Raw genomic sequence first — 13,717 nt, forward strand, 5'->3', positions numbered from 1 at the left:
GCAGAGCTCGGCTGCGGGGGCATACTGGGCTCGTCTTTTCGTGGCGAATGCCGAGAGAAGGCCTTTAGTGCAAGCACTCGTAGATCATTCCAAGCAAAGCAGTGCCGATAAAAAGGAAGAACGGGAGAAAGAGAAGGAAAGATCACGAGAGAAGTGAAGAACTGGTTTCTCTCGGTGTTTCTTCTTCTTCTACTATAGCATTAGCTTCTCAGCTTTACAAGGATGGGTTGCGGTCCCTCGAAAGAGGAGGAGGAGGAGGCTCCAAATGCTGCTCGAGGACGCAGTAGAAGAGATCGTCCTTCGTCAACTTCTCCAAGAGGTTCTCCAAGGGGACGTTCTCAGTCTCCGGCTGGTGCTCGCGATCGGGGCCGTTCTCGCTCTCGCTCGCCAACCGAAAGTAAATCGCGGTCTCGGTCTCGTTCTCGGGGAAGAAGCTTTGAGCCGTGGCACTATTCGCCGCAGTGCTGTGGCTTTCCTCCCCTCAAGCCGGTTCCACCGCGGAAGTACAAGATGAAGCGCAGAGTTTCTCAGCATGGGATACCTCTCGGGTGAGAGCTTTGGAACTTACAAAACGAAAGTTTTCATCTTTTCTTCCTCGTTTCCCAGGAGTAGAGCACCAACGCGCCTCACGGTTTTTGTCTTAGGTACTTCAAATACTTCGTGTTTTTTTTTTTTTTTTTTTTTTCCCCTCGCAGAGATATCGAGTAAACTAAGTGTTGGAATTGTTTTTCTAGGTGGCCCGGGATGCGGGAAGGGGACACAGTGTGAGGAGCTTGTTAAAAACTACGGATTTGTTCATCTCTCCGCTGGCGAGCTTTTGAGGGATGAAATAAAAAACAAGACACAGATTGGAATCAGCTGCGAAGAACTTATGGCAGAAGGGAAGCTTGTGCCATCCGAGATTCCACTTAATCTCTTAAAAGCGGCCATGGAGAAATCCGAACGCAAGCATTTTCTTATCGATGGATTTCCACGATCTGTGGATCAGGCGCAGCTCTTCGAGAAAAAGGTACAGCATTTGTCACATTCTTTGAATTATTTTCTATCATGTTCTGATCTCGTTTTGAGCAGATTGGAAAGCCAAATCTGGTGATATATCTTGAATGTCCATTCAAAGTCATGCAAGAGCGGCTCTTGAAGCGTGGTGAAACAAGCGGACGCAGCGACGACAACATGGAGACCATCAAGAAAAGGTTTGAAACTTACCGCAAGGAATCGTTTCCGGTTGTCAGGTTCTATGAGAAGGTTCCAAATCTTTTGAAGACGGTGAGAGAGTTGACACTCTAAAATTTCTTTATACCGACTTAAAAACTGTGTGTGCAGGTCTCTTCCGCCATGTCCCCGACCGAAGTCTTTGAGTACATTGCGCAACTTCTCAAGGATCAGTATGGTCTTGTTGCAAAGTTCGCGCCTGTTCTTACAGGATTCGACCACAGACAACACAACTGTAAGAGACGCACCATTATTTTCGTTCTAGGTACTTCTCCCCTCATTCCTTTCCTTGTTCTCCAGATAGCATTTTTTTCTCAATCTTTTTCCTTTGGCTTTCTTTGTTTCAGGTGGCCCTGGCTGTGGCAAAGGAACTCAGTGCGAGCGAATGGCAAGTAGACAGAAAAATTTAGCTAAAGGATGACTGAAGCACAGTTTTTCTGCTTTTCCCTTTTTTTTCACAGGTCAGAGACTTTGGCTACTCGCACTTATCGACAGGAGATTTGTTACGGGCAGAGGTGGCGTCGGGCTCCGAGCTTGGCAAGCAATGCGACACTTTGATGAAGGAAGGAAAGCTAGTGCCTCTGGACGTGACCATCAATCTGCTCAAGCAAGCAATGGGGAAAGCCAAGTGCAAGAGGTTTCTCATTGATGGTTTTCCCCGTGCTGTGGATCAGGCCCATGAGTTTGAAGCCAAGGTTATGTGACTTCGTTTCCTATGCGTTTTCTGCTGCTCAAAAGTTTTTCTTTTGTCACAGGTTGGCAAGCCAGACGTGGTTTTGTGCTTGGACTGCTCACTCGAGCTTATGGAGAAGCGGCTTTTGCAACGTGGAAAAGCCTCTGGCCGGGCAGACGACAACATTGAGACGATCAAGAAGCGCTTTGAGACGTTCCTGGCCGAATCGAAGCCCGTGATTGACTACTACAGGAAATCGTTGCCAAAGGCTGTGAAAACGGTAAGGATACGTCATTGTTTTCTGCTGACTTGGTGTTTCTGTGCGTAGATCCCAACGGATAAAATGCCAGATGAAGTCTATGCTGACGTGAAAGCCGCTCTTAAGGCTACTGCTGAAAAGCCAGTCCCTCCCAAGGTCCCAGCCAAAGCAGACTTTCGATAGATAGATAGAAATTTGTAAATCTCCCAATTTTGATGGTTTTCTTAGGTTGTTGCACGTCATCCACAAGCTAATGCACGATTGCCATGCTTTAGTTTACTCCAATTCAACGAGTTAATTTAATCCAGGGAGAGATATTTTCAATAACAATGGATACTATAATCTCATCCTTTAACTAGCACTTGCCTAGTATATGCTACCCAGTTAGCAAAATACTGTTTTGATTGTTATACTTTTGTTATATTAAAAAATAAATTAGAATAGTATAAAAAAAATTGTATTCCACTTTAAAAGAAGAATTAAGGGAATTGTGCCCAGCAAATGCTAAGTGAATATAAAAATCAATTCTTGTAAACTTGATAATATAAATATTTAGAACAAAATATATTCCTAGGCATAAGTAAGAATAAATATTCATTAATAAAATATTAGATATAAATTATTATTTTGAAATATGAATATATTTGGAAAAATACCCAACCCAGAAAAATTAAAAATTAAATTTCTATTATTAGTAGTATGCCGATCTCTTTGATGGGAGTATTCATTTTTGCATTGACTATGATAATATGTTAAATGTAAATTATATTTTTACTTGGAATATAAAACAATAAATTTATATTAATATATTACTACCCAGATCCAGTCAAGAAAATAATTACTAACAAAATATTTTGTAAATACATATGCTATAGAAACTGTAATTCCATAGTATTATGTACTAATAAACTATATTTACAGTTAGGAAAAATATTCTAAAATATTATTGCTTAATCAAATACTACACAATCAAATACTACACAATCAAATACAGCTATTATTGCAAGATCTCACTCCTTTGTTTTTGCAAAAGCACATGCCATAGCTCACAAAACCTTAAATCAAGGGAAAGAGATTCACATATGAGCTTGAATCACAACTTGAAGGCATTATTAGTTAGGCTTGTTATCATCCCAAACACTCTTCATTAAATCTTAGAACTTACCCTCTCACTTTCAGAGGGTTTTTATTGCAAAAGGTTGAGTGTTAATGCTAGTTAACACTTTGCATATGACATGTTGCTAGCAAATGCTAGATAAGTACAAAAATCAATAATTTTATACAATTTTTTCCTTCTGATATCTCTACATACACACACATAATACTATACAACATAGACCATATATTTAGAATATTAATATATTCCCAAAGTGAGAAAAGAAGAATTAGTAGGTAAATATTATTGATAAAGATAATATATACAAAGTACTCTTGGGAATATGAATATATTTAGAATATTAAAATTTTAAGAAACTTAATACCCAACCCAGAGAAAAGTAAAATAAAAATTGCTAAGAATAGTTTTTTAATAGTTATTAGATTATAAATATTTTTAGTACACTCCCAGAAAAATAAAGCAAATGAAGAATTACTAAAAAATAATTGTTTTTACTTGGGATACAAATAAATTTAGAATCTCTGCAAGTAATTGCTACAACGCAAAAACCTCAAACATCCAACAAATAAAAGACCAAACTGCTCACTGTTTGCATCTTGATGTCCTCTTCAACTAGAAGTATAAGCTGCTTGAGTTCTCTTACAAATGATTGGATGTCTTCAAGTTTCTTGTCTATCTCATAAACTACAGCCCAAACCAATCTGTGAACTTCTTCAGCAAGTTCATCCACTTGTTTTGCATGGAGAAGTTTCTCTTCTATCTTCACCAGATCCTATTCGAGCACTTTAGAAGATTTCCTGTCCTTTTGAAGGCACTTTGTATTCATATCTAGCAATTTTGAGACTTTCTCCAAAAGTGTTGCCTTGAAATAAAACTACAGCATAAGTATATGTTAGACCATCTTTAGCTTGGAAACAAAAGCTATTGTTGCCTTGAATTTCTCTTTCTCACTACCAGCACTCAAAAAATCTCAACTCATGTCTTGAGACATAATCACACACGGGTTTTCCACGTCAATCTACAAAGAAAAAAGGTGACAGTAGGAAAGTAGAAAATTTTAAAAATACAATCTTAACTTACATTGAGATGGTCAATCATATTGCACAAATCCTGCTTGTTTGAAGAAAGTTTTTCACCTAGAATATACAATACAAAAGAAGTAAATCTCTCATATGATAGAAAACCAACCTTGGTGATTTTTCAAGACAAAAATTTTTCAGCAGTGATTCTCCATTGAATCACTATTGTCTTGCCATATAGATTTGGCTTATAAGCATTTGACCCGTCGTTTTTTAACTCTACCACTACCAAAGCAGACCTGGAATTGAAACAATGCTTGAAGAAAGTGCGGACAAATCAATTAGATCTTGACACAAACTGTACCAGGACATGGCTGACACATGCCAATTCCAATGGTGTTGACACAGTGCCTCAGATTTGGATAGCGAATCGGCAGCAGTGGCAGGGGCTCTCTTGCCATTTTATAAACCCTAGAAAAACATTACAAAACAAAACCAATTCACTCGATAGACCACAGGTGCAGTCACGGTCAGCACATTTGCATGCAACACGTGTTGTTGTGCCTTCCTCTCCCACCCGCCCCATGTAGTTTGGCCACCTCCTATTGGCTGGGAGCAAACATTAGTGCGATTATTCACAAACACGTGGTTAAAAAAATAACCCCTTTATAGTTATCCCCCCCCCCGCCGATTGGACAGCTACAATTGGCTGGATCCGGTGGCCTAGAAAGTTCAACAACTCCTCCTCAGGGGAAGCAATCAGATTCCATATGCCAAGGTCTAGAATGCTATATAATTTGTGCTTAGCTAAAAAATCCCATTACAAACCCATAACCAAAAAAAAAAAACATTCTAAAATTGAGTAGTACCTCCTACAATCCTATAGGGCACTTGGCTGAAAGTCTGTGTCTGAATGCCTAGATCTAGCCACAAAGAAGGTTTAAGAAGCAAAAAAACTAGGTGCCAATACTTGCTAAAATAACAAAGGGACTTTGAAAATGTAACAGTTATTTGAAGTCTTCTTGCACACCTATTCCTCAAGCTATAAAGCACTATATTGGAATAGACTAAGTACCCAAAGCACTAAGTTGTGTAGGGCACTCAGATCCTGGAAAAAAAGTGGATCTTGAATGAAGCAATTGATTAATTTTGGGTTAATCATAGCCATTGGCCCAAAGCTCTGCTTAATTTTTGCCACATCATTAGGCACATGCAAAACTCACAATAGCTTTTTTGCTCGACAGGATAGACAATAAGTGCAGTCATGGTCAACACTTTGCATGCAACACATGTCACAACACCTTCCTCTTTTGCCCATGCAATTTGGCTGCCTCCCAATCCAGCAAACATCAACACTCCCTCCATCAAAGCCCCATTCTCTGGTTGGACGCACGATCCCACCTAACCTTTTTGCGCCGCAAGCCCAAGGGTGGCGGGACTGGGAAATGCCCCTCATCTTTCTTCTATGAGATGCAGCTCTTGTGGCTCACCACGCAATCGTTGAATTTGTCCACCACCTTGTTTCTCAAACATGTCTCTACATTTTATCTGAAAGTATTTGTGAATCGATTGATCCAAAAGAAGTTTTACACAAAATCTTGAGACTTATCTAGCACTTGGTCTCCTTAGATTGATTGTTACAAGTTCGCAAGCATGAAGGATCTGCAATGCATCAAGCAAGCTCCAATCTAGAGAGAGAGAAAAGAAAACACTCATCTTTCTTGAAGGACAAAAGAGAAGAATAAAATTACCAACATTCTTTCAGGAGAGAGGAGCATGTCTTGAGAGCATCAGCCTCAAATGTGGGAGTTGTGAGCAAAATCACACCAACAAAAACCATAGCTATGTGTGTTCTCTAGTTCAAATGTTTTCCTAGCAAAAATTCTCTCTTCTCAATGGATTTCTTGATGACCACATTGCTTCCTGAAAAACTCCTAGCGATCCTAGGAGATGATCTTGAGAAGTATAACCTGGTTATAGTTTTTCTTTCTACAGCCCTCTTGCTCGAGCAATGCTACTGTAGGGCAAGCTTAGTACCTGGAGGAGTGCAAAATGCACTTACATTCATTGTCAAAACGGATAAAAGAAATAGAGAGAAAGATACTTGGTCACCACATCTAAAACTTTTCCGAACTGTCACACTATCATGAAATCCAGCACCTACCTGAAGATCTTAAACATCTCCACACCGAAGACTCTGTTGCCATGGCCAATGAACACTGCGTTCCGGATGCCCAGATGATGAGTGTAGTCACAGTCAATACATTTACATATGACACATGTTGCAGTGCCTTCCTCTCCTGCCCCACGCAGCTTGGCCGCCTCCCATTGGCTGGGAACAAACATCAGCGCGATTATTTGCAAACACGTGGTTAAAGAAATAACCCCTTTATAGTTACCCCCCATCGGACAGTTGTGATTGGCTGGATCCGACAGCCCAGAAAGTTCGGCAACTCCTCCTTATTGTGATAGATTGTTGCATCAATGAATGATTATGTAGAAGGCATTGTAATACTGGGAATTGTATCACTGCTTTCTCGAGAATTAAAGAATAACAAAAAGAATCTGAAAAAACACTTGAAATACCAATCTTTCATATAAAAGAAGATCAATATTATATATCCTGCATCAACTTATCATGATTTTTGGTGATAATAATTTTTCTATTGATATGCATTTTTAAAGAAAAAGTATCACAAAAACAATGGAAATATCTAAGGATCAACAAATTATCTAAATAAAAAATAATAAATAAATAAAAATTGTGCATGTTAATGCTTGGTTTGCTTAATCTTATTTATTAACTCAATTAATCAAATGGAAGTTTATAATTTTAAACATATTTATAATTTATAAACACAATATTAATCTTATTGAATATCAACCATTAGATGGTAAAATATGCTAGAAAGTGTTTAGAAAAATTTATAAATTATAAATACAAATTAATCAATGAATAACAACCGTTAGATGGTAGAATATCCTAGAATATTCAAGCATATTCCAGGCATATTCATTACCATCTACAGATTTGCTTAAGCAAACCAATAAAAAACTTAAAGAGTGAATGAGAAGAAAAACAGGATAAAACATTTTATGGTCATTATCAATTGACAGGCATTCATAGAGAGAAAAATTACAATCATTAACATCACATAACAAATTGTGTTTAATGAAATTTATAGGAGAAGTTTTTTCATCCTTTATAGTGAAACTTACTTTATCAATGGTTTTTTATATTATTCAAACCTAAGTTTTTTTATCCCTAAAAAATATTCTTTTTTCTTAAATAAATGTCCAAATAATTTATATAATTGTTTTCCAACTGGTAGGCAAATAAAATAAAATATAAGAACATGATTTTGGTATTAGTCATATCCCACCCACGCATTTATAAAATATGTTCTTATTTAAAATAATTTCAAGCGCAACAATCATTTTAGATATTAAATGCTCCACCAACTTTTCTACTTTCAATTGTTTCTATTAAGGTTAACCTAAACCACATAACCACTCTGGACTTACGTGACTCCTAAAGTTGCCATGTCTACCTCTAAGAGCCATACATTCCTTTCAACGATGTTTATATTTTTCATGTTTCCTACCTACCCAATAAAGTCCTGGACCACTTTGTGCTAAAACTAGAGGTTCGAATTTCACAGAAATTGGCCAGAAATTGTTCCGCATAAGACGAAATAGCCACTTTGTGCTAAAAGTAGAGGTTCGAACTTCACCACAATAGTACTGGGCCAATTGCCGTGAAGTTAGAACCTCTACTTTTAACACAAAGTGTACTGGACGGAGTACATGTCCTCCAGCACTAAGACTTTGGAAGGACCTCACCATCCAAACAACAGTCCGGCTACCTACGATATTATAAAGAGGAGGTCTGTGAAGATGGAAAGTTCAGGAAAATCCAGTGTCCATTTGCGAGTGCATTTTGAGCTTGCTTGTTGTGTGGTTTCCAATGGCTCCCTACGATTTCGTTCCAAATGTGCAGTGTTCGTTCCCTGTGAAGTGCCACCCTCTGTATTCTTTCATTCGTCCACGCTTGGAAGATTGGGCTGCAACTTTGGAGCCTGGGCATGGTGAAGGGAACCCCAAAAGTAGGAAATGCCTTGTTGCTGAGAAAAGAGTTCTAGCCACTTGCATGTTGATCCCTGTTGCTGATGATGCCAGAATTGAGAATATGTGCAAGCTTGCCTGTTGGTGCTTCCATGTTGATGATATCCTTGACGACTTGCAGGGCCTGGGAGCTGACTCGGGAGGTGCCAAGAGGCTTGTTGATAGCTACCTTGGCATAATCCGTGCGTGGCAGATATGGAATTTCCACGGTTCTGTGATATGTGGAATGATCTGCGTGCAGATATGCCACTCAAGCAGTACCAGCGATTTGCCAACAGAGTGTCCGAGCTGTTGGAGGCAAGCGTGAATCAGGTGAAGCTAAGGAATCTGAAAACGGTGATGGGCTTGGAGGAGCTGCTGGCTCACCGTCGCGTGTTAGTTGGTGTATTTGTTATGGAAACTCTAATGGAGTATGGCATGGGATTCGAACTCCAGGACGACGCCATTTCAAATCAGGACCTCCAAGAGGCTGAAAGTCTGGTTGCAGACCACGTAAGTTGTGTCAACGACTTGTTTTGCTTCCTGGTGGACAGTGCAACTGGCGATACTCAGTTCAATATCGTCCACACGATCATGTGCGGCAATTCGGATTCAAAGGGCTTTTCTTTCGAGTATGCAGCCGACAAAGTTCACAAACTGGTGCAGAGTATCGAGCATCGATTCAAGAAGCTGTGTGAGAATATCAGAAGATCAAGCTGCTACAATGGTGCAATGGAGGCTTACCTGGAAGGCTTGTCTCATATTATATCCGGCAACCTTGAGTGGCACCGGCAGACAGGACGATACAAACTGGTATCTTGAAAATGTTGGTTCTTTTCAAGGTACCATTTACATTACTAAGCTGGTCATATTTTTAAGGGTAAATTTACATGTATACAAACGTATAAAAGATATAAACATCCATTTGTCAGTAGTTTCTGTGTAGACTGGAGCATCAATATTTCTGGAAAGAGTTCTCACAATGCCAAAGCCCAGCAAAGGGCAATCATCAAACACTTCACCTTTCTTCTCCCGTCCGTACGACGCGATTATTCCGTATGCGCGTTTATCATGTGTAATTTAGTTTTTTTCTCCAGTTTTTAAGGCGGTAAGCTAAATCCCTGTTTAGGATTACATAAGTTTAGGATGTACAATTTGCAAACTGCCAACAGATGTCAGGTTAGTTGTTAATTTTTCTCTAGCGTGTGTTTATGCCAGAAGCAGCTCTGGAAGACCCAAGTTCCTACAATCAGCTGGTCCGTTGACCTAATAGTGTTGATGTTGTCCACAGGGATAAGAAAACACAACCTGCTCTATCTTTTGCCCTGTCATGCAATGGCTCCCGCCTCCATCCTGAATTCCCCATCTCTGCCTTCTTCTAGCTGCGGTGGGTTGGTCGTGTTTTTCGAGCTCCTCTCATAGTATCCGAAATAACTTTCTGATTCATCCATGTTCTAAAGAGGACATTGCAAGAATCTTTCCAATTCTTTCTCAGGTTTTGTAATTCTTCATTTGATTATTGTGAATTATACTTCTTTGGACTGGGACTGCATGTGATAAACAAACCTAGAGACGACCAGAGTCACCAGGACGCCTTGCTAGCATAGAATGTTTTGGTGGTTTCCTACAGATGGATATTTTATTATGTGCAAAGACTACTGTAAACGTTTTGAAGTGGTTTTTCTGCTGAATTTTGAAGGGAGTGTGGATGATCTCGGCCAGCTTCTCAGCAGCAGGCACTTCAGGCCTGCCAACCATTCCCTCATGTTTTGATCGTTCAAATCAATCCAAATTCAACCTTATTAAGCTCATCTAGATTGACTTTGTGTCTTTTGAAAATGATCTGAAAAACCATCTTTCCCACTGGAGTTGTATCAGACTAGGATTTACTAGCTCTTGATTCTATCTCAGAGTTCCAAAGTTTTCTTGTGAATATCTCAATCGAGTGTTCCACATGGAAGATTGAGCAAGATTTTATAAAGTTTCCATTCAAAATGAGTTTTTCTCTTTCAGGCTTTCAAAGAGATCCAACACCTTCTCACTAAAACAAAAAGATTGAGATTTGATGAGTCCCTAAGCTCTGGTGGTTCGAGTGGGCATGAACATTGGAGACACAGCCAGGTAGCACTAAACTTTTCTGCCATACTCCATAGAAATTTTGCTAAGATCTCTTTTACTTTGGATCTAAGGGTGTTGCTTGGCACCATTCCTTTGCTCAATTAAGAATTCTTAATAAGATTGTAAATTTTTTATATTACTTTATATTTTTTCTACATATTGTATACAATAACTTTAACCAAGCATATTCTAGGTATATCCACTACCATACAGTTTTTGCTTAAGCAAACTAAAAAATTTGCAAAGTCCAAACATAAAACTTACACAAAAGATTTTTTTTATAACTTTATAGAAAAATACATAAAAGTCAGAGCATTTTTACTTTTATATACACCCAGAATTTGTATACTAATTTAATTACTTTTAGATATATAATACAATAATTTTATTATATCATTTTATTCTCATTTAAAAGCATTTTTTACTTTTGTATACACCCATAAAACTCTATTGCCCGACCTTCTAGAACTGTTAAATTTCACCCGGGTGAGCTTTTTAGAATACATGGTTTTGAGAAATATTTTCTTGACGTTTGCTCCGGCCAATGCTAGACAGACACTGAGCAATAGTATGCTCATGGGAAAGAAGAAGGAAATATCACACTTTTCATGCTTGGTTGTGTTGAGGAAGTCTGAGGCATCATCTGGGAAGAGTACAATTTCTCTCTGCCAAGAAACAGCATGCAGTGACGTTGAGTTTTGCCTGGTTTTTCTCTTGTCTTGTGTTATGCACTTCTCTTGAGTTACGCTGCATGGAAACATGCCAGTATAGCTCTATAGCCTCCATGCGATAATAGGAAGAAAGCTTGAAGGCCAATTGTGAAAAATGCTTCCACTTTTGAAATTTGATTGCTTCCGGGTCGACCAAAAGATAGCCCCTGTGACATACATACTAATACTAGTGATTTCCTTGCTCCGAGGATGGAGAGCAAGCTTCGACAACCTCACCAGCTCCTCTTGATTTAATAACGAAGCACGGACAAGACGCAAGACTGAAATAGTGAAGCATGAAAACAGGCCATCACATAGCCCCATCCAATTTCATTGACAGAGTAAGACGTCTCAGTCACCGCAAAATTGCACTGGGGATTTTTGGTGCTCCGAGGATGGTGAGGAGCTCCACACCAGCTTCGATCACCGCTAACAGCAGCTCCTCTTGATTTGATAGTGAAGCACGAATTGTTTTTTCTCAGCTGAAACGCAAGAACAAAATAGTTATAGCAGGAAAAGAGGCCATCACAGAGTGCCATCCCCTTCTATGCCCTGCTTGGAGTGGAAGAGATCTTCTCCTTGCTTCAATAGTAATGCAGGGTAATTACCTACACATGCGGTTTCAATTGCATGATAAGCTGTGTGCTTTAAAATCCCAGCACTGGTAAAAACCAACTTAGCATTTCTCTAGTCTTAGATAAGAATATCTTTCTGTCATGTTGTACTAATGAAAATCAAGTAAGAAAAAAGTGATTTATAATAAAAATAAAATTTTACATCACTAATCAGGTGCTATTTCATCCAATGTGGCTATTACAGCCACATCTGTCGCCATGGTCTCTTGCTTGCTAGCATGGCTTGCTCTTTGCATCACAGAGCCTTTCTCGATGGTACACTTGAAGAGGGTTTTCCACAAATTCCAGAGTGGATTTTAGGGCTGGGCGCAATGGCGCCACGGACGAGCGAGGTGTTCTACGCGACTGTGTATCATCCCATTCAGGCTGGCAGCATCGATGGCACGGACATTGTCCCTCACGACAATGGCATCTACCGGGCTATGATCGCCAGGACCACTGGCCTCTGTGAGTACTTTAACTTATTTTCTCTCCCGCCTCTCTTGATGCGGAAGTGTTTTTCACGCAGATGATCCTACTGGCGACGCCAAAGCTCTGGGAGATCCCTATCGTACTCTGTTTGTTGGGCGATTGTCTCGTGACACCACCGAAGAAACTCTCCGAGAGGCGAGTCTTTTCTACACCTTGAGCATTTGTGCTTCACGAGTTATTTGATCTTCCTTTGCAGGTGATGAGCAAATATGGGACTGTTAAAAGCATGAGACTTGTCCGCCATATTGGTGAGTTCGATCCCATGAAAGAGACGAGGTGTTTTACAAGAATGCAGTTACCGGAGCTTCTCGGGGCTATGCCTTTGTAGAGTTTGAGAACGAAAAGGATTTCTTACATGCCTACGAGGTGGAACTTCTCGTTTTTATTTGGTTTTTTTGTTTCAGTGATTGATTCCATCTTGCTTCTTTTTCTCCTTTCTCCAGGCAGCCCACAATATCACCATTGATGGGAACCAGATCATCGTCGACTACAATCGGCAGCAGCTTATGCGTGGATGGATACCGCGCAGACTTGGTGAGTTTGAGAAAAAATATCAACAATTACATTTTCTCTCGTTCTGATATTGTCCATCCTTGCAGGAGGAGGCTTAGGAGGCAAAAAGGAATCCGGGCAACTACGATTTGGCGGTCGCGATCGTCCATTTCGTGCTCCGCTGTAAGTCACCGGGATTTGCTTCTTGCGTCAATAACCACTTCCTTTTCTATCTTGCAGACGCGAAAATATCCCTCGCGAGGAGCTGAAGAAACTGGGAATTCCAGAGCCATCGAACTATATGTCGCGGTATCAGGTACGCTAGAGCCATCTATTCTCGAAGCGCGAGTGATGGTGGTTTCTTTGTCAGGTGCCTCCTCTTCCACGTAGAAAATCAGAAGCCCGGGACCGGCACGACAAGAGACCGCGTCACGAAGAACAAACGGAAGAAGACCGCCATAGAAAAGACGATAAAAGGAGAAGAGAGGAACACAAGAGGCACGGGAGACACCACGAGCGAAGGCACAGGGATGAACGCTCGCATTCTCGCGAGAGAAGCTCGAGATCTCATCACTGACCTTAGCTGAAAGATCTTTCGCGCTGCCATGATGTGAATTCACTGCTCCTTCGAGCACAGCGTAGCTAGTCTGGAATGGGAAATGCTTTTGTATGAACAGAGAAAAAAAGAGATTTTTACACAGCATTCGTACCTTCGATCCATGACTGATCTTAGACATTTTTTCTGTGAACCAAAAAGTGATCACGAGCAAAACTTACAAGGGGATCATCTTCTCTGGAGCTGCCGGAATAAGTCCGAGAGCATCACGTAGGACGCCGACTCGCTCTGGAGCTGGAAAGGCGTCCTCGCCACGTCCACGTTGCTCTGGGTCCTGCAAGCCGCAAGCAA

General features: G+C 40.2%; 3 protein-coding genes across 3 annotated transcripts; all 3 read left to right on the top strand.

The window, feature by feature from the left end:
- The first annotated feature begins 312 nt into the window (after window positions 1–312).
- On the top strand, window positions 313–2,373 carry LOC9653293 (adenylate kinase isoenzyme 5). Its single transcript, XM_024683105.1, has 9 exons — window positions 313–548; window positions 607–644; window positions 735–1,009; window positions 1,072–1,266; window positions 1,324–1,477; window positions 1,560–1,600; window positions 1,674–1,907; window positions 1,968–2,165; window positions 2,214–2,373. The coding sequence occupies exons 1-9, from the start codon at window positions 511–513 to the stop codon at window positions 2,325–2,327; spliced, it is 1,287 nt and encodes a 428-aa protein (XP_024538873.1). The 5' UTR covers window positions 313–510; the 3' UTR covers window positions 2,328–2,373.
- A 5,874-nt stretch (window positions 2,374–8,247) lies between these two features.
- LOC9658196 (microbial Terpene synthase-like protein 13) lies at window positions 8,248–9,806 on the top strand. Its single transcript, XM_024682950.1, has 3 exons — window positions 8,248–8,548; window positions 8,647–9,197; window positions 9,603–9,806. Exons 1-3 carry the CDS (start codon window positions 8,248–8,250, stop codon window positions 9,804–9,806), a joined length of 1,056 nt encoding a protein of 351 aa, XP_024538718.1.
- A 2,201-nt stretch (window positions 9,807–12,007) lies between these two features.
- On the top strand, window positions 12,008–13,513 carry LOC9658197 (U11/U12 small nuclear ribonucleoprotein 35 kDa protein). The gene is made up of 8 exons (XM_024683100.1): window positions 12,008–12,294; window positions 12,356–12,453; window positions 12,515–12,566; window positions 12,614–12,684; window positions 12,762–12,852; window positions 12,918–12,993; window positions 13,051–13,126; window positions 13,181–13,513. Exons 1-8 carry the CDS (start codon window positions 12,066–12,068, stop codon window positions 13,385–13,387), a joined length of 900 nt encoding a protein of 299 aa, XP_024538868.1. The 5' UTR covers window positions 12,008–12,065; the 3' UTR covers window positions 13,388–13,513.
- The last annotated feature ends 204 nt before the right edge of the window (window positions 13,514–13,717 follow it).

Source organism: Selaginella moellendorffii, unplaced genomic scaffold (genome assembly GCF_000143415.4).
Source record: "Selaginella moellendorffii unplaced genomic scaffold, v1.0 SELMOscaffold_36, whole genome shotgun sequence".
Taxonomy (NCBI): Eukaryota; Viridiplantae; Streptophyta; class Lycopodiopsida; order Selaginellales; family Selaginellaceae; genus Selaginella; species Selaginella moellendorffii.

What these genes read in the sequence shown, in the direction of transcription:
- LOC9653293 (XM_024683105.1), top strand. Translation starts at nt 511, where the DNA reads ATGAAGCGCAGAGTTTCTCAGCATGGGATACCTCTCGG. An exon ending in CACCATTATTTTCGTTCTAG is followed by an intron (nt 1,478 to 1,559) that starts GTACTTCTCCCC and finishes TCTTTGTTTCAG; the next exon opens with GTGGCCCTGGCTGTGGCAAA. An exon ending in TGCCAAAGGCTGTGAAAACG is followed by an intron (nt 2,166 to 2,213) that starts GTAAGGATACGT and finishes TTCTGTGCGTAG; the next exon opens with ATCCCAACGGATAAAATGCC.
- LOC9658197 (XM_024683100.1), top strand. Translation starts at nt 12,066, where the DNA reads ATGGCTTGCTCTTTGCATCACAGAGCCTTTCTCGATGGTACACTTGAA. An exon ending in CCGAAGAAACTCTCCGAGAG is followed by an intron (nt 12,454 to 12,514) that starts GCGAGTCTTTTC and finishes CTTCCTTTGCAG; the next exon opens with GTGATGAGCAAATATGGGAC. An exon ending in ATTTCTTACATGCCTACGAG is followed by an intron (nt 12,685 to 12,761) that starts GTGGAACTTCTC and finishes TCCTTTCTCCAG; the next exon opens with GCAGCCCACAATATCACCAT.
- LOC9658196 (XM_024682950.1), top strand. Translation starts at nt 8,248, where the DNA reads ATGGCTCCCTACGATTTCGTTCCAAATGTGCAGTGTTCGTTCCCTGTG. An exon ending in CCTGGGAGCTGACTCGGGAG is followed by an intron (nt 8,549 to 8,646) that starts GTGCCAAGAGGC and finishes ATCTGCGTGCAG; the next exon opens with ATATGCCACTCAAGCAGTAC. An exon ending in AGACAGGACGATACAAACTG is followed by an intron (nt 9,198 to 9,602) that starts GTATCTTGAAAA and finishes TGTTTATGCCAG; the next exon opens with AAGCAGCTCTGGAAGACCCA.